The sequence below is a fragment of the Neophocaena asiaeorientalis genome, unplaced genomic scaffold (assembly GCF_003031525.2).
Source record: "Neophocaena asiaeorientalis asiaeorientalis breed wild unplaced genomic scaffold, Neophocaena_asiaeorientalis_V1.1 scaffold249, whole genome shotgun sequence".
In the NCBI taxonomy this organism is placed as follows: Eukaryota; Metazoa; Chordata; class Mammalia; order Artiodactyla; family Phocoenidae; genus Neophocaena; species Neophocaena asiaeorientalis.
The window spans coordinates 9,721,673-9,739,898 of record NW_020172625.1 but is presented as its reverse complement, the minus strand read 5'-3'; the positions used below and the strand labels follow the sequence as shown (position 1 = coordinate 9,739,898).

The 18,226-nt window shown below is 38.6% G+C and overlaps 1 protein-coding gene across 2 annotated transcripts in view; it reads left to right on the top strand.

Moving 5' to 3' along the window:
* The window catches only part of MAMDC2 (MAM domain containing 2), a 157,043-nt gene that overhangs the window by 111,596 nt on the left and 27,221 nt on the right, over window positions 1-18,226 (top strand). Inside the window, exons 10-11 of one of the 2 annotated variants that reach the window (XM_024738973.1) lie at window positions 10,136-10,229; window positions 11,916-12,068. In XM_024738973.1, the coding sequence (XP_024594741.1) occupies window positions 10,136-10,229; window positions 11,916-12,068 (247 nt within the window). The remainder of the gene's footprint in view (window positions 1-10,135; window positions 10,230-11,915; window positions 12,069-18,226) is intronic. The other variant, XM_024738974.1, reaches the window with a different exon arrangement.

Here is an 18,226-nt window from a genome sequence, read left to right as displayed (position 1 = left end):
TACCTGCCTCATTCTTAGGATGTGACCTCATGGGTTCAACTGCCAAAAGAATGAAGGCATTGAACACAAGCCCCTTCAGTTCTGTTCCTCTCTGAATCCTCACTTGCCTCTCTTTGAATCTGACAGTTGGTTTCTCAGTCAAAACCAACCGGTCATCTATACGTTTGATTTCGTCGTCCTGCCTCCTCTGGGACCTTATTTCATAAATTGTTCCGTCTCTCATAAATTTTCAATTTCCATTAGTCCTTTGCATGCTGCCAACATATGTTGGTCATACAAATGAACAGCAAACCTTCCCTTCACCTTTTTACCCATTTAAGTTGCCACCCTATCCCATTCCTTTAGTCTTCAAACTCCCTGGAACACGTGTCTTCAATTACTGTCTAGGAACCAGTGCAGTTTCTCCTTCTTCAAATCCTTGCCTTCCTCCTCCACTGCTCCCTCAAGGGTTTATCAACAGCAAATATTTCCCATTGATCTTGCTGCAGGAATCATCATACCTGAGAAAATCCTACCCTTCTCTCAAAGTCCATCTCAAGAGCCCCTTCCTCTTTGAATCTTGTGTAAGTCATTAATTTGTGTTTTGTTGGGATGAGATTGTATGATAAAAGATCCTAGGTCAGGGCTAGGAAGACTTGGCTTTAAGTCTTGACTCTAGCACGAAATGGCACAAATCAGAATGTCATGTCACCTCTCCATAAAATAAAAACATGTTTTAAGACGTTCACTCAGTCTCTTCTAATTCTTATTATATTTTTAGACATCTTAATGTCAGGAACTATCTTTTAACACTGTGCAGCACAGTCCTGTGGATAGCTTTCTCTGTTTCTTTATTTCCTCTCGCAATAATCTTCTCATTTTAGCAAAAAGTGAACGAAATTTGTCTGTGATTTGGATTTCTGCTTTTCACTTTGCCCTTTAATAATGAAAATGAAACTAGATGTAAAATATCTAGGGTTCTAAAATTTTTAAAGACAACACTTAGCAGTTCGCTTGGATAGAAGAACAGGTCTAGTAAGTTTCTGGAGAGATTTTATAAATAGGTGGCTATTTAATAACAAGACACTCTGCTATAAAGGGACTAAGGAATCAGAAAACCAATGTGTAGATAAGATACATGAGAAAAGGTGAATTTCCTATCATATTTCATGATGTCTGAGAACATGGGGAAATGGCTGCTCCAGGCTATTAATGTTCCAGGATAATTAAAGCAGGGCAGCTGAGTGCAAGGCAGAAATTGCAGGATCATTAATTTCTGACACAATAATCAACACATTATAGAACAGATTAGGGTGGTTCCATACACAGAGCCAGGAAAATTATACTGTCAAGTGGAGTATGTTTTAATGTGAAATTGGATAGAGGAGCTAAGTATGGAAAAGGAGCCTACTGTTGAGTTTTTCCAAGCAAAACTCAGTGTCAGCTGTCAGTCCAGGAATTATAAATTACTTTAAATATGCATAAGGCAGAGTTGAGATACTCTGATTTTCCTTCTCTTTCATTTCCTTTCAGATATTTGTTGTTGGGTTTCTGTGTTTCATGTCAACTTATAGGGAAATGACTGGAAAGACTGATTAACACAACTGGTGGTTGCTAACACACAGCTTACGTGAGTGTGGTGTTTATGTCAGTGCATTCTTTCATGACTTTCCCAAGGAATTAATTTCATAGAATATGGCTGGATTACCACGTTTGTCCTCCCAGCACCATGGAGATATCTGGGACATTCTTTCCCCATAGTCTTATCAGTAAGCTTAATTAAGCAAAAATGTATTCCAAAGATTGTTTATAAGCCTAAAAACACTACCTCCCTCCACACTTCCAGATTCCTAATCTTGTATTTCACAGTCTCACGATGGCTGCCTTTATAGGGAATCTTTTCCCGGGTTTTTTGGATGAGGCAACACTGACTAATTTGCACTTTGAGATTCTCTGGTGATCCTCTGGTTTCCTGAGCTCATAGACCAGGTAAGTATTTGCTGGACACTCTAGGTATAAGCTCAATTCACTTACTTGGAAATCGACAATTCACATATTAGTAAAGGCTCGCTACTTTCTCCCACAGAAGAATACCTTATTTCCTTTTGCATAGATATCCCCACCTTTTTCTCCCTCCCTTGTGTGGCTTTCTGTGGGTATTCTGTGCTCTGTCTTTGCAGTACCTACATCTAGTAGAAGTCTCTCTCCAGGTGGTCAACAAGCTACCTCCCTATGCATCTCCCACCACACCCTGAAGGGTCATGAGCTCCTATTTTCTCTTCAACATTGGCTTACATGTGAACGTAGGCAATGCTCAAAGACGCATTACTATTTGTGGCCTGCCTATTTCATCTCAGTCTCTGAACCAAGACATTTAGTTCTCCCTTAGTGTCTTTCTCCAAATAAAGATTGCCTAATAAACATATCTGAAAGGCAAATGTCAAGCCAGAAAAAACAGTTTGCAACGTATATGACAAACTCCTAATGCATTTAAGCTTTAAATTTAATATATCAATAAGCAAACCATGAACTAAGAAGTAGGAAGGTGGGCAATGAATATATACAGGCAAATCAGAAAAAAAGAAATATGACTGGAAAATAAGTGCACAAACATGTCCAACTTCATTTATAATCAAAGAAATTTAAAAAGTAATAAAATAGCACATTTGTCTATCAAATGGATCAAGATATTTTTAAAACATAATACTCTGGAGTATGATATTTGTATTAATAGCTGCATTCATACTGCCTATATTGTTCAGTTTTTCAATTAAAAAATCTTTCACTTTAGGCCAAAAATATATAGATGTATATATAATATAGGAGTTATATATATACTTAAATTTCATTTATTAAATATATATATATATAATTACATATTTAAGTGTATTATATATAAATCATTGCCCTGGAGAGGTGAGTATTCAAGGAAATAGGATTCTCATAAGCTCTAGCGTGAAGGTAAATTGATATAATATTACTAGATGATAATTCAATTACCTGTATCAAAAAGAAAGATCCCAAGCATGCATATCCTTTGACATAATAATTCTAATTCTAGGAATTTATCATCAGGAAATAATCATGGTTATGCACAAAGGTTTATCTACCGATATTCATCACAGCAGTATTTGTAATATTGCAAAATTGGAAACTGCCCAATCATCCATCAGTAGGGGTTGGTTAAATAAGTTGTAATACAGCTAAAAAGGGCTTAGCATTATACAAGTTTTTAGCCACAGCTCTGCCTCAAGTCAGGATCTCCACTTTGCCCTGGGAGTTAATGAAAATAAGACCCACACTGTCTCTATGTCTCATACGTGAGCAGAGTGAAGTCATTATTCCTGTTTGGCTATTAGCTAAGGTCACTGTCTTCTCCTGACCCAGAGAAATTCATCCAGAGCAGGGGTGAGCCCTTGAGAGTCAAGACAAAGACATAGATTCCGCCTTTTTTGCAATTGATTGTGTTCTCCAAGTCTCCTGGTAGGACTGACGTTTTATATCTCCATCCACGTGTCACAATAGGACCGTATTATGACGTTCATCCTTGGGCATGACAATTAAATTGACGATTACATTACATTGCTCAGGGAAGTGTTTGACCAGGGGTCCTCCCTAAGGGAGGTGGGCCAGAGATGAACCACATTGTATGTCCAGGAAGGCATTCACACCTATTTCCTTTAGTGACGATGAAAGGCTTATAGGAAAATTTTATATGATAATGTTCTCGTTATCAGGGTGTGAAATTAGATCCTAAAACACTAAAAATGATACCATCTCACCTGTAGTTCTAATGTTCATTTTTTCAGAGGCTTTTCATGTTTAGTTTCCATTTAGACCCTCAATACTAATTGTACAGGATTGTGCAGGATCTATGTCCCACAAAAAAGAGAGCATGAATTTTGGAGTCAGACAGACCTCACTCCCAAAACAAAGGAAAGGAAGTGAAAATGGGTGCAAATGAAGATAAGATTGAAGGTGTGGATGTGTGGGGAGTTGAGGGGATTCTTTCCTATGGGCTAAATTTTCCGTGTGGAGCAGACATAAGGTCATCGGCTAAGAGAGAGAAGGACATCAGTGAAGTTAGGGAACACCTGCTGTGGAGAGGCGGGGTTACTGCCTGCGAGGAGAGGTTTCAACACTCACCAGCCCTGAAATTCAGTCACGATCTATGTAAGATTCAGGTTCTGGTGCCAGGTGATGGAGAACTCTTTATAAACATACATAAGGCAAAATGACAGGAAGCTAGTTATAATATAAATACAGGTCAAAGACATACTTGTCCTCTGCTATTAATTGGGGGAGTTTCAAGCCCTTCAGAATCATGTTCTAAAATACCTAAAGCAAAAAGGAGAAAATGAGCAGATTGGTATAATGAAATATGTTCTATCAGATATTCGGAGTGTCATGTTTCATGGCCGGGTCTACAGCTAGCTGTTATATGACCTTGAGCTCATATCATAGGGTCTCTGGGCCTTTTCCTCATTCTAAAAAATATCTGATTCTGAGGTCTCTTCTGGAAACACCTTTTCCTTTTCAGTGACCAAATGATTTGAAAATAATGCAGATTTCTGAAATCAGTGAGTTGAGAGATCTGGGTATTTACCACACAAATAACAATGAAAAACTTTACTGCTGATCTGCAAATCTACCACAGGGTGCCCTCTACCCTGAAATGGAAGGCTCTTACAAGCAGACGGACTCATGCTGGGTAAAGCTGGAAGCTGTTCAGTCTTTGTTGCTTGTGAAAGCCAAGAGCTGAATTAAATCAGATGGGTCTTTAAGAAAAGAAGAAACAAAACAGATGGATCTTTTAAGAAAAAGTGTTGGTCAGCTAAAGACTTATTTAAAAACACATGGTCATTCTGCCTTTTGTGGGATCTGAAGACCAAATATAGTATCTGCAGGAGGCATGCTGTTACGGTTTAGCAACTGTTTCCCCAAACATGGCTGGAATTCTAAAAATACTAAAGTCTTATACTCATTTTTCTAGATAAAGCTCCACTCAGCCTGTCTTTAGGGATTTGTGAAAATTCCACCCTTTTAGCCAAGTGTCTAATGTCAGAATTTTTGTTTTGCTTTATGTTTTTTTTTTAATTCTCTTAACAACTTATTGTCAAACAGTTAAATGAATGCAGTTGCATTACATAGTATAGTATATCCTGCAATTGTGTCAAAAGCATCTTAATGAAGGGCTCTGGAATTCCACTGACTGGATTATAGTAATTTTGTGAGTAATTATTCCACCAGCTCTGCAGTCGCCATATCCAAATTTATCTGTGCAAATGATTCCAGAAGATTTCAAACCTCGTCAGAATAGAAGTTAAATTTAACCCAGAATCAAACCCTCTGGTAAATTGTTGAGGTCCACTGCTTATAACAAGAACGTAACTAGGTTTGTTTTCGAACATGGGTAATTTATGGTGTTGTTGGCATAGGATTGAAATGTTTCTATGTGAAGATAGGAGGCCATTTCTGGAAACTATCATTCACATACTAATTATAGGCCCAACTGGGGCTTTTCAGTTGGTAAAGTAGGTGGTGGATTAACCCAACAACCTGGCCAGCGATGTCTCTCTGGAAGGCCATGAAACTACTTTAAAGGTCAGTGAAAAACCAGTCAGTTCAGCCAGTGTTGAGCTCTTTAATACCAACGATGTTTTTTTAACTACACAACAAAGGTTTGTGGTTCCCTGCAAAAGCTTTCATTACTTCCCTCCCTCAGCAAAGTCCTATTCATTGTGTTGGGTGCCACTTAAACTATGATACTTCATAAAGTTATAATTAGTAACCCTAATGTTTTTTCTTTCCTGCATGCTTTAATCAAGAACTTTTCTGGACTTTTACAGGTTTAGGGGCAGTCTAGCCCCTCTGAGTAACCCAGCCTTGTGGCTGCGTTTCTGTGCAGACTCTCTCTCCACCCCACTGTCCCCACCCCCTGGGAGGGAAAAACTTTAGGAGAGAATTAAAATTTGTATACTATGAGGAAAGTTTTCTCAGTTACCCTTAGGATTTGCTCCCTGTCATTATGTTATTTTGAGGGAGTAGATCATTCTTTTTTGAAAGGGAGGCAAGTGAAAACAACGAAGATACTCCATTGCCCTTTGACAATTTGCAGTTTTCTGAAGCAGGAAATTGGAAGAGTGAAGCCCTGATCATCTCCAGGATGATTATTCAGCTGGAGTGTCAGTCCATCTCCCTTGCTTTTTTGCTCCTTTGCCTTTTCTATCCAGGGCTTGAGGGTATTTCATTGCTCCTTAGAACTACCACCTGGTGATGTGCAGAGGAGAAGAAAACTAATTCAATCTAGCCTGCTTTTAACATGTAAACAACTGTCCTGCTCTGACTGGGAAGAATTAACAAGTTGAAATTGACAGAGAATCCAAAAAGGAGGTAACAGATCTGAAAGTTCCTCACATAGGGACTACACATAATAGAAATTTAGCAAGTGGGGTTTGATAATCCACATAGCAGTTTTCTACCACCTTTGACTGGTGGTTCTCAGCCAGAAAAGATTTTGCCCTGGCCCCCCTCCCCAAAGGGACATTTGGCAGTGTCTGGAGACATTTTGGATTGTTATAACTTGGGGGTGATATTGGTATCTAGTGAGTAGAGACCAGGAATGCTTAACATCCTGCAATGCACAGGGCAGTCCCCTACAACAAAGAATTATCTGGCCCCAAATGTCAATAGGGCTGAGATCAGAACACCCTGCTGTAGATAAATGAGCATGTGCAATGTCTAATTTTAATATGATAAGAAGTAAGTTAAATCATGTTTTTGATCCTTACTTGACTATATTTAAAATTATTTGTTTGCAAATATGTATTTATCACTCTCTCCATTCACTGCCTATTTGTATTTCCAAAGTTAGTCTAGCTAAGTTTTCTCAACAATTAATATTCTCTATCAAAAAAAATTTTAAGTATCACTAGTCCCTAAGGACTGGAACCTTTAGTGCACTGAAACAAATTCATTTACACAAATCTAATTTGCCCTAACTTTTAAGAGATTTGCATAAAATCAAGAACACTGTCTAAGGGACAGCAATTTACTTTGTCCCTCTTCTCCCCTCTTAAATAGATATTAGTATCTATTCAAGTTGCCTAAGGTTTTTTTCCCAGTCTTTAGAGATATTCTGTTTACTTTGAAATACTGCCAAAAATGAAATAAACACTGTTTTTTAAAAAAAAGATCTATAAATAAACAAGAGGTTAATCCCCTTAAGAATTTAGACTATGGGCAATTTCCTTCTTGTCACATTCTTAATGGGACCCAGGGACAGAGTTCTTAAGAACAGACCAAAATGTTTGGCTTTCTCTTCGCCTGTGTCAGCCAGGCCCAATCCTCAGCTTACCCAGTCACCAACTACCCTAAAATAACCTCTCCACCTCAAGAGGCCCTCAAAATGCAAGATGGCCTCACAAGAATAGGAGATGACATTATCAGCATTATTTATAGCAGGGTGGAAATCCAATGTGTTAGACCAAACAAGCTGATCTTGTCACGTTTCTTTTGTGTGTTGGAATGCTGATAGACAGCTGCCAAACAGATCTGAGGTTTGAGGCCATAGTTTGAATCTAGTACATAGCTGACTGACTTTGTGGCTCTTTTATCAGAACAACATGTGGTCTGGCCAGTATTCTAAGTGTAGAAAGAGTTCTAAGATAGGAATAACCTAGTGGCCTGCTGTTGTCCAGAACATCTTTAGCATTTCACTTAACCCACTGTGGCAGTTCACAGATTTGTTTGGAATGTCTAAAAGGAGCCAGGAAGCTCTATCCAGTGGAACTTTCTGCAATGAGGAAATGTTACATATCTGCCATAACCAGCTCACTTGATCACTGGCTCTATGTGGCTGTTACGCACTTGAAATGTGATTAGTGCACCTAAGGAAATGAATTTTAAATTTTATTTAATTTTCATTTAAATAGCCACATGTCCTCGTGGCTACTATAATAAACAGTGCCAATCTGAAAAACAGTAACTCATTATTCCACGTCTTCATTATAGATATTTTGATTCCTTCTTCTTTTGTCTCAATTATAAATATAGCAAAATTAAAGAATGTTTAGAAAATGAGAGGAAATTCTATTCAATACCCGTAATTTCATGAACCTAACAAAATTGTTATACATTTGGTAAATTTTCAAGGTTTTTTTCTATGTATTTTTAGATGAGTTCGATATAATTTACTTTATTTTATTTTGCTTTATTTTTTTTTTTTTATTTTGCTTTATTTTAATTTTATCTATTATAACCAGCTTTTTTTCACTTAACCTTATGAGAGGAATATATTCCTCTACTACTAAATAATATTCACAAGCTATCAGAGTTAATGATTGCCTATTTCTTAGATCGTAGCACCATGATTTGTGTATTTCCTCTGTTTTTGAAATCTTGGGTTCTTCATTTGTTTGCTTCCTTGCTTGCTTGGTTTTATGGTCATTATAAAATAATGCTGTAGTAAACATGTGAAAGCATGTTTACATTTCTCCTCTTTAAGATATGTTTACCTGCCAAACGTTTGAGTCTTATTTAGGTAATAATTTACATGGTGAATCATTTCACTACCGCAGAATCATTTTGAAAAAGTCCTTTTTCACTATTCATGTCAAAAACAGACTTTAAAGAAGCGGAAGGAAAAGAAAACCAAGTCTTTTCTAGCTGCAGCACTATTAATTCAGTAAATTACGAGACAGATTACTCTTCCTTCCCATTGAACAGGAAGAATTGCTGATAAAATGTAACTGTACTCAGGGCTGATGCCATAGACCTCTGCTTTGCAAATGGGGAACAAGTTCCCACGCATAAATCCTACAAGTAAAATATTTTACATAGTCAGGTCATCTCTAGAATTTATAAAGATAAGAAAATTAATGGAAGTTCAATTAAAAATCCCAAAATGCCCCTTTTATTTTGTTCCTTGTAAATACATATAGTTATATATTATCACATCTCCAAACTATCCTTTTTATAATTTGAAGTAATATGAATACAGTCCAAGTAAACTTTCACACATCTTACGATTAGGAGTTATTCTGAAGATATTGGCCTAAGACATTTTATATTTTGCATAGTGATAAACTGTCATGAGATTTTTCAATTTCTTTTTAAATAAATTCTATATTCTGGTGGCTCTGATCATCAAAGAGCGGTTAGATCCTATTGATAACACAGATAAATCGAAGACATAGCATACTGTATATTAGAACCTAAAAAGAATCAAATGTTCTCATTATTCATAATTTGGGTTTTACTTTCTGTAATATCTCTTTGTCTTTTTTGAATTAAGATTTGTATTTGAGGGATTGACCATGGACTGAATGACCTTGTGCTCATTAAACATCAGGTTATACCTGTGAAGCAGCTTTGTAAACGGCAAAGTACAGTGAAAATCTAGCATAAATGTTTTGAAAAGTGCTCTTTGCTCATCCTGTACGTGAAAAGGAGACTTTTAAATTGGCCTAATGGAAAGAAATCCAAGACTTTTCTCTCTGTCTTTGGCACAATGAATTTAATAATTTATAGTAGAGATTTATTTTTCCTTCACATACAACAGTAAAAATGTTTGGCCTGATAAAATAACTGCATTTAGGGCTTTTATTAGTGATAACACTCAGGGACATAGATCTTTACTTTGGAAATGGAACTTGGGTCTCCAGATAGCAAATCACTGGGACTTTGTTCACTCTATGAACGAAGCACATTGCCAGAAAGTCACTTCCAAAGAATCAATAGTGTGTTTACACTGGAAATGTTTGTAAAAAAGCTTGGACTGCCATCCACCCTGTACGCACTTTGTGGATTATCTGGGGAAAATATCTAAAAGTTGACTGGTTTTCCTCTGCCACCTAGTTAACGTCTTGCTTTCCTCTCCCAGTGTTTTAAAGAATGCAAACTAAGTTCAGCATTAGTGTACACAACATATCATTGTGAGCTTGATTCTACTGAAAAAAATAAGAGAAGTAGTCCCAGGGTCATATATAAATGGTTAACCATTACTCATGCCACTGTGATCTGTGGTTCACAGACAATGAAGAGGTGCCTGTAGTTTGCTTCTGCACATCTGTTGTGTCAAGTAGTACATCCCAGGTCGTAAGTGTTTCCAATTTTCAGTTAACAGAACTCACAGTTTTACTTTTCTGAATTGCAGGTGGTTTTCATGAGCCTGTGCAAAAGTTTCTGGGACTGTGGACTTGTAGCCCTGGATGACATTACAATAGAATTGGGAAGCTGCTGGTCTCCAGGTAAGACGGCGGTCATTTCAGCTTTCTTTTGTCTCCCTGGCCGATTCATGGCATGTCCTGTTTCTCTAAGAACATACCACGTACATTTAATCTGTGCTAGTCTGTCCTTTGCCTTTCTTGTCAGAAGTGCCTCTCTCATTTAGAAATGATGCCTTGAATGCAATGTGTGACTTTGTACATATGACTTGACCCCTGTATCTTCATCTATAAGAGAGGTGGTAATACCTACCTGAAAAGTGGGGATAGTACACTTAAATTCCCTAGTGTAGGACCTGGCACAAAACAGCGCTTTAAAAACAAATACCTTCTATTATAATTCCTTTTGTTATCATTATTGTTGTTGCCTCAGACGCATGCAGATTTTCAAGAAATATTGATGAAATTGTTCTTATACATAGACTAGGTAAACATATCATATCTAAATGATAATAAATATTTTCCAAGTGAATTAAATGACAGTGGAACAATGGAGCAAGTATTGATGATAGTGACAAGTATCGTGGCTGTGTGTTGGACCTTATGTCTAATGAGAAAAGTGTGCATACCTCAACCCAAATCATTGGTTTCTATCTACTAATTACCGCTGCATCCTAAGTCTCAGGGTATCCATTTCTTTAACAAACAGGCAAATTGTGGCATCAATTTGGCACCAGAGAATAATCTCCATGTTTATTTAATTAAAAGATAATTTGTTTGTAGTCGATTTGTGTGGCACTGCAAGAACAACATAAAACAAGATAAAAATCTCTACGCTCAAGACGTAGAAAAGGGAATGAGGCTTCATTAGCTTGTAGTGTATATAAAATAAAATGAAGTAAAATAATTATCATGCAAGAGATGGAAAAGATAAGCTATTTATTAGAGAATCTAGAGGTAGGGAGGTACAACCAAAGAAGTCCCCAGGAAGTTGGGAGGTGACACCACTTGAATAATAATCATTACTACAGTTATTGAAGATAGCACCCAAAGACGTAAACATTTGTTTGCTCTTAGAAATGGAAAATAAGCCTCCAGGTAGCAAAACACCAAGTTCTAATATATATTTAGCTAATATTTATTGAGAACTTCATGTTCTAAATATTTTACATACATCATCTTATTTAATCCTCACAACCCCCTGAGGTGGATACCACTAATATTCCCGCATTACAAATAAGAATGCTGAGGCACAGAAAAATTCAGTAACCTGCTCCACACATATTAAGCTATGCCTCCAAAATCACATTTAATTCTTTCACATTCTCCCCCTCCTCCAAAGCAGCTATAGAGTTGCTCTGAGGATTCCCTTCACTCATTCTGGATTTCTGAAGAAAGCTCCTGCATGCCGTTTTATTATTTTTATGTTTCCATAGAGGCAACATACCTCCAATTTTCAGAGCTTTATAAGCTCATTCACGCAAATAAATTCACAAGTCAGAGAAAGTTTCTTTCTCAAAGTATTCCCATACTTTTGGATCTAGATTTCTGATTGTTCTCTGCCTCTCTGGCAGAACCTAGGGTGGAGTCCAGCCTCTAGCTAGAAGCACCAGCGTGGCTTAGGTGGGCTTCTGGTGAGGGGGCTGCCTCTTCATGTGGGGCATGTGGCCAGACGACACCCATACGTGCAGCACGTGCTTCCAGTGAGCCTTGGAATACATATTCATTGAAAGAGCCTCAGCAATTGTAACACCTGCTGTTTCCTTGCAGAGAAGCTTCCAACTCCACCTGGAGAGTGTACTTTCGAACAAGATGAGTGTGCATTTACTCAGGAGAGAAGGAACCGGAGCAGCTGGCACAGGAGGAGGGGAGAAACTCCTACCTCCTACACAGGACCAAAGGGAGATCACACTACTGGGGTAGGTGAGTTATGCCACATGGTGCTGTTTCCTAAGGAAACCAGAAATAGCATTCTAGGGGTCATTTACTGCATTTTGAAATGGGAAAAATGATGTGTCTAGAATGAACTGCACGTGGGATGCTACACATGTGGGGTAAGTAATTCAGTATGTGCATTTAAAATCATTCTTTCTGTTTATTACATTGCTTATATATCTTGCTGGAAAAAGGATTTAAAGAGTTTACAAAGATATGCACACAAAGATAATTTAATTAGAGGTAGGTTTAAAAATAAAAGAGAGATGGACAAAAATGAAAAAAAAGTATATGATGATGTAAACTTAAGTCCAGGACTCAGACCTAGTATAGAAATATGCTGGCAGACAGGGGAGGAGATATATCAGTTTGAGTCCTCACTTTCTAGAAACTGAAAAAGATGGAAAACTCATCTGTAAAACATGACTTACAGTGTTCTTAGGATAGAAACAGATGAAGCAGTCCATCAATGGGTGGAGGCAATAAGGAGGTGCATTCTCTGTAGAAAATGTATAAACTACAATAAACTAGGCTAAAAGTTGATCTACTTCTTCTTATCACCATGTGTCAGCAATTGTAAACAATGTCAGTGATAAAAATACTCCCTAAAGAATAGACCTTTCTCACTGATCCTCTCAATTTTACTTGGTATACCAGTTGGATAACAGCACATCATTTGGCCCAGAAAAAAAGAACTATCCCTGATACTAAGATTATAGAGATATTTCCTGAAGGGTCCTTACAGAGAGTTGCATAGTGCTGTTTCTTATGGTCTACCTCAAGATAAGTCTAGGGAATAACACCACAGAGCAACCTATAGCATAACCCATTTGTTGAATTGGCTTAATTTGGTAGGGTGCAGTCAGGAACAGCTTTGTTTTTTCTTTCCAACACTCTCTTCAAACATACCCTAGAGAATTCTCCCTTCCCTACCCCTTGGCAGATCCCATAGCTTCTCAGTCTGATTGAGGTATAGGAGCCGCCACACATTCAGGTATGCTAAAAAGTCCAATTCAAATTAAAACTTCAGTTTCTCATTCAAGCAAATCATCTTTCTCCCTCAGCATGGGCCTGATTCATAGTTTGGAGATGATAAAAGGGAAGACTCTCTGTGCTTTAACTGTGTTTAACTTCCTCCTCTGCCCCTCATCTTCATGATCATTTAGCCAGGGTGAGTGGAGGAGGGATTAAAAGAAAATAACTTTTAAAATGTTTGGTGCTATTTCAAATTCTTTCTTGGATATTGAATACCTTCTGTTATGACAGATATCTAAATACTGGCTCTTTGGAGACGGTATCTAAATGCTGCCCCTTTTGCATCTTACCATTTTTGGCACTGTACTCTCTGGCTGATCTCCTATGGCTACCGCCTCTTCCCCTAGCGCTTGCACTGCAGAGGTACAACACACAGATTTTCTGCGTACGTTCCTCCTGACAGTTTTGACTTGGGTCCTTCTGAGAGCCTTTGGTTCCAGCCACCTTCCCAGTGAGTATCGATTTGGCCTCGGATCCTAAATGCACCTTTGCCTGACTAAGAAGAAGATGTGCAGCTTGGTCCTCCCACTGACCTCTCTTTCCCTCCTGTTGCTTCAGAGAGTCTGGGACAGTGTTGCATCAGTTAGGGATGCTAACTAACTGATTCGACCAGCTTCCAGCACTGGTTCGACCAGCTTCCAGCACTGAGTAGAAGATTCTAAAAGAGCTCTAAGAGTGTGTGAGACTATATCTGGAAAGACAAGGAAGTTAAAAAAGATGACAAAAAAGACTTGTATATGTTAGGACTATTTTGGTTGGGAACAGTTTATTACCCTTTGTAACAGAAAGAAAGGCCATTTCAGGGCCGACTTCAGGCATAGCTTGATGTAGGGGATAAAACTATGTCACTGGGATCAGTCTCTCTGTCCATCTCTCTGCTCTGGTTTTTCAGAGTTGGCTCCAATCTCAGACAGGCTGTCCTCTCATGGTAGCAAGAAGCTACCGCAGCTGTAGCCTCATGGCCTTTCAACACTGAATCTAGTGAAAAGAGATAACTCAAACCAACAAACAAAAAATGAGTCTCATTAGCTCTGATTGGCAGTGTATTGAGGGCAGAGTACTATCAAATTCCTGTTTGAATCCCCACAGGGCTTACTATTGTACCTTACACACTACAGAGGCTCAAAAATGTCCATGGAGTGAATAAATGAACCTACAAGCCTTCATTGATGTATATAAGAATAACTAACCATTTAGTTAGCAAGACCCCTAGAAAATGTTATAATGGGGAGAAACTAAATTACAAGAGGAGCAGAGAAAGATCAAGAATAAATCAGCTTTATTTCGAGTCCATTGTATTCACGATGTTGTCTGTATGTATGATTTTCTCGGGGAGGGAGTTGATAGCTTTTCTTCCATTTCTCAGGAACACCAAGAAGGCTAGCAACAACAGATCTGAGAAGAGGGCCATGCTGTGGTGGATGACCACAAGGGAATCCTCTGGGTAACAGGCCATGCCATGTCTTAGACACGGAAGAGAGGACAAAACAAAAATAGTGAGCAGTGGAGAGAGGGAGTCTCTGAAAAGGGCAAGGAGGGTCACCAGGCCTGGTTATAACAGAGCCATGAACTATGGTATCAAGGCTCCCCACTCACTAGGTATGAGACCTTGAGAAAGTTACTTAAAATCTCTAAGTCTCAGTGATGTCATCTAGAAAATGAGAATAATTATAGCTACTTATCTGTTTGCTTACTTCAGAGGATGGTTGAGTTTAAACTTGTTTAACTTGTAGATGACATTCTACCTCCTCCCCATACACAAAATCTATGAAAGTCTTACAAAAGCGCATGCAGTAGAAATTCCATTACTCATCATTTTGCTCCTTTATTTACGTTGTTGCTGGTTTAAGGGCACATGTTAGTTAACTTGGTGTGGCTTTGTTTAAAGAAAATGATATGATTGTGTTTGCATTGTCTCTTTGAAAACTTTGAAGAATGTTTCACCTGGCTGGGGTGAAACTTCATAACAAAAATTGCAATGCAAAAACTTCTTAGTGTGTTCAATACTTAGTCCAAGAAAATAATTGACACAGTGTACAACACAGAGAATTCTGTTTTTGTATTATTTTTTTTCCCAGTAAATTGCTTCTAGGATTTGCCTTCTTCTCCATCCTTCATTTCACCTGTTTCAATGCAAACTTCCTAAAGGTTCTCAAGACACCTTTCAATTTTCTAACCATATAAATTTTTTTACAGATTGTATCTTTTTATTCCTATGCACAACAATGCAGAGGGGTAACAAATTTTGCTATGTGGTGCCCAGGGTACCTACAGATATAGCACTGGAGTTTTATGTCTTGGTTTTGTTCTTTAAGTTACTTTAACAGTTATTCTACTGGGGAAATAATAATATCTAGTGATCATTTATGGAGCGTTTACCACATGCAGGCACTGTGCTGGGACCTTTATATCCTGTCTTAGTCAGTTTGAGATGCTATAACAAAAATACCATAGACTGAGAGGCTTAGATAACAACATTTATTTCCCACAGTTCTGAAGGCTGAGAGGTTCAAGATCAAGGTGCTGGCAGATTTGGAGTCTGGTGAGGGCCCACCTCCTGGTTCATGGACAGCAGTCTTCTTGCTGTGTCCTCACATGGCAGAAGAGGCAAGGGAGCTCTCTGAGGACTCTTATAAGGGCACTAATCCCTTCTCTGAGAGCTTGGCCCTCATGACTTAATCACCTCCCAAAGATCCTACCTCCAATTACCATCATATTGGGGATTAGGATCTCAACATATAAATTTCAATAAATAAACATTCAGTTGATAACACATCCTTACCACAACTTGTAAAGTATGTGCAAGTACCCATTTTTCATATGAGAAAACTGAAGGTTGGAGAGGTGCCTTTCCAGGGCCACACAGCAATAAGTGGTAGAGTAGGGACTGAATCTCAGGAATGTTGGGCTCTAATGTCCACATTCTTTCTACACTGCCTCACCACCAGAGTTTCCCAGCCTACATGATAGTAAGAGACCACACATGACCTGGGACAGTTGTGACAGCTTATACGTGAAAAGCACAATTCTTCACTTAGCAGCGTAATCTCAACCCTATTACCCTTCGCACCAAAGAGGGGTGTCTGCTCTTGGAAAGGATATATTCAAACTGATGGTAGTTTTAGACATCCACTGAAATGTATCCAGCAGAAAGTATCTAAATTTTTTCTGACCTGTTTCTAGTGTCAGTGAACAAATATTGTCAGTTTAACTCCAGGACTGCAGCTCACACACCCACTGTGTATCCTGAACCTTCAAAGGGTGGCTCCCCCTTTTCCTGGCCTCTAATGGCCTAATGTGGGCTGATATATTGTCTCTCAGATCACATATGACAAGGATCACCCATTCAAAAATTAAAACATAAGCAATTAAAGGCCCTTTTAAAACAATTGTTTATTTGTTAAAACCACCAGTGTCATAAGCTACATGTGCATAATGTAAGATGAAACATCTTAGGACTGGGGGAAACCATAAATGTTATTTAGTGTAGGGTCTCTACGATCTTGATTTATTCCATATTTTCTGAGGACCCACTATGCATTAGGCTACAGACCTATAATTGCTGCGGAATTACAATAAGTAAGGTAATAACAGTTAAATTCTAGAGATGATGGAACCACGCAGAGAGGAACAGTTAGCTCTTCTTGGGAGCATCTTAAAGAATGAGTGGGAATTCATCAAGAAGAACATCAAGGAGTAGGGAAGCATTTCAGGATGAGGGAATGACAGGTGCAAAGCATGGAGCCATTAAGCAGTATGGCAGCTTCAGGGAACTGCAAGTGATTCTACCTGGTTGCCATGTAGGATACTGTCAGCCAGAATTCCCAAGATAGTGAAGTCTGAGATATAGGCTTGTATGCAGGTAATACGTTTGGAGATGTGATCCCAAAGAGTACACGTGTGGGGCAAAGGCATCAAAGCAGGGAAAGAGGGAGAGCTGATACGAGGATGCATCCCTGACTTGGCCACTGCTATGACCATCTGGCTGCTTGATCTGGGGGGAACAGCTGAGAAACCATGTTGAAGTATGTCTCAGAGCCATCACCCAGGGGAAGAAAGGGAGAAGCATTTGTCCACAGGTTCCCTTCCTGCACTGGCCAGGGATAACTGTCCATTCAGCATTGGCTACTCTCTCTTCCCTTATTTCTAGGTTACATTTGCATGGGTGCTGAGTGATTCTGCCGAGGGCCAAGCCCAAAATGACTGCACAAAACTTGGTATCAAATACAGGAAGTAACAGGCAGTTGGCATGGGCCCAAGACAAGGCATCTATCAGGTGCATCTGAGTGAAACTGTTTAAAGACTGTGTAGAATTAGTTGTAGTAATAGTGACTAGAATAAGAGACTAGTGAGTCAGAAAATCTGTAGTAGTGAACAGAAGCATCTCATATGGGCACATCTAGGAAAGTGGTGGGAGATGACAGTGGACAGTCAGATGAGAACCAGATCACCAAGAGCCTCATCTACATGCTAAGGAATTTGCATATTCACTCTTTGTAGAAAAAGCATTCATTGAAAGGCTTTAAATGGACCATTTTAGTGGTCCTAAAGCAAAATGATGAAGATTTACTTGATAGTTTTCCCAATAGACATCATAGTAGGCACCACTTTCTTAGCCATCCTGCTTAGGGGCTTTACATCTAACACTATCCTCAACATCTGTCTAAGTGATCACAAAGGTCTGGGAAAATGAGAAGCAGTTTGATCTCAGAAAAGGCTTGAAACCCTTCTCTAGTGGCTCTCTCATAAAGATGAGGGTAGACAGAGGCAAATTGGGTATGAGAGCCAGGACTCAAACACAGTTCTCTTGATTCCGCCTTCATCTCAGGTGATACATAAGGTGAGGTCTTGGGCATTTATATTCAGATCAGCTTGAAAAGAAACAGGCCAATACCATGAATGAATGACTTTTGTTGAATGTTGTACAATATGAAAGAGTATCAGCTTCATAAATCAGAGGCCAGGTGTCAAAAACATTATAAGAAAAAGGATTATCACATCTAACTCCTTTATTAGGATTAGAATTGGTTCTATATCAGGTAGCTTTTAGTGTATAGCAAACACCCCAAAGCTTAGTGGCTTAAGATAATAACCACTTATTTCACTCACTA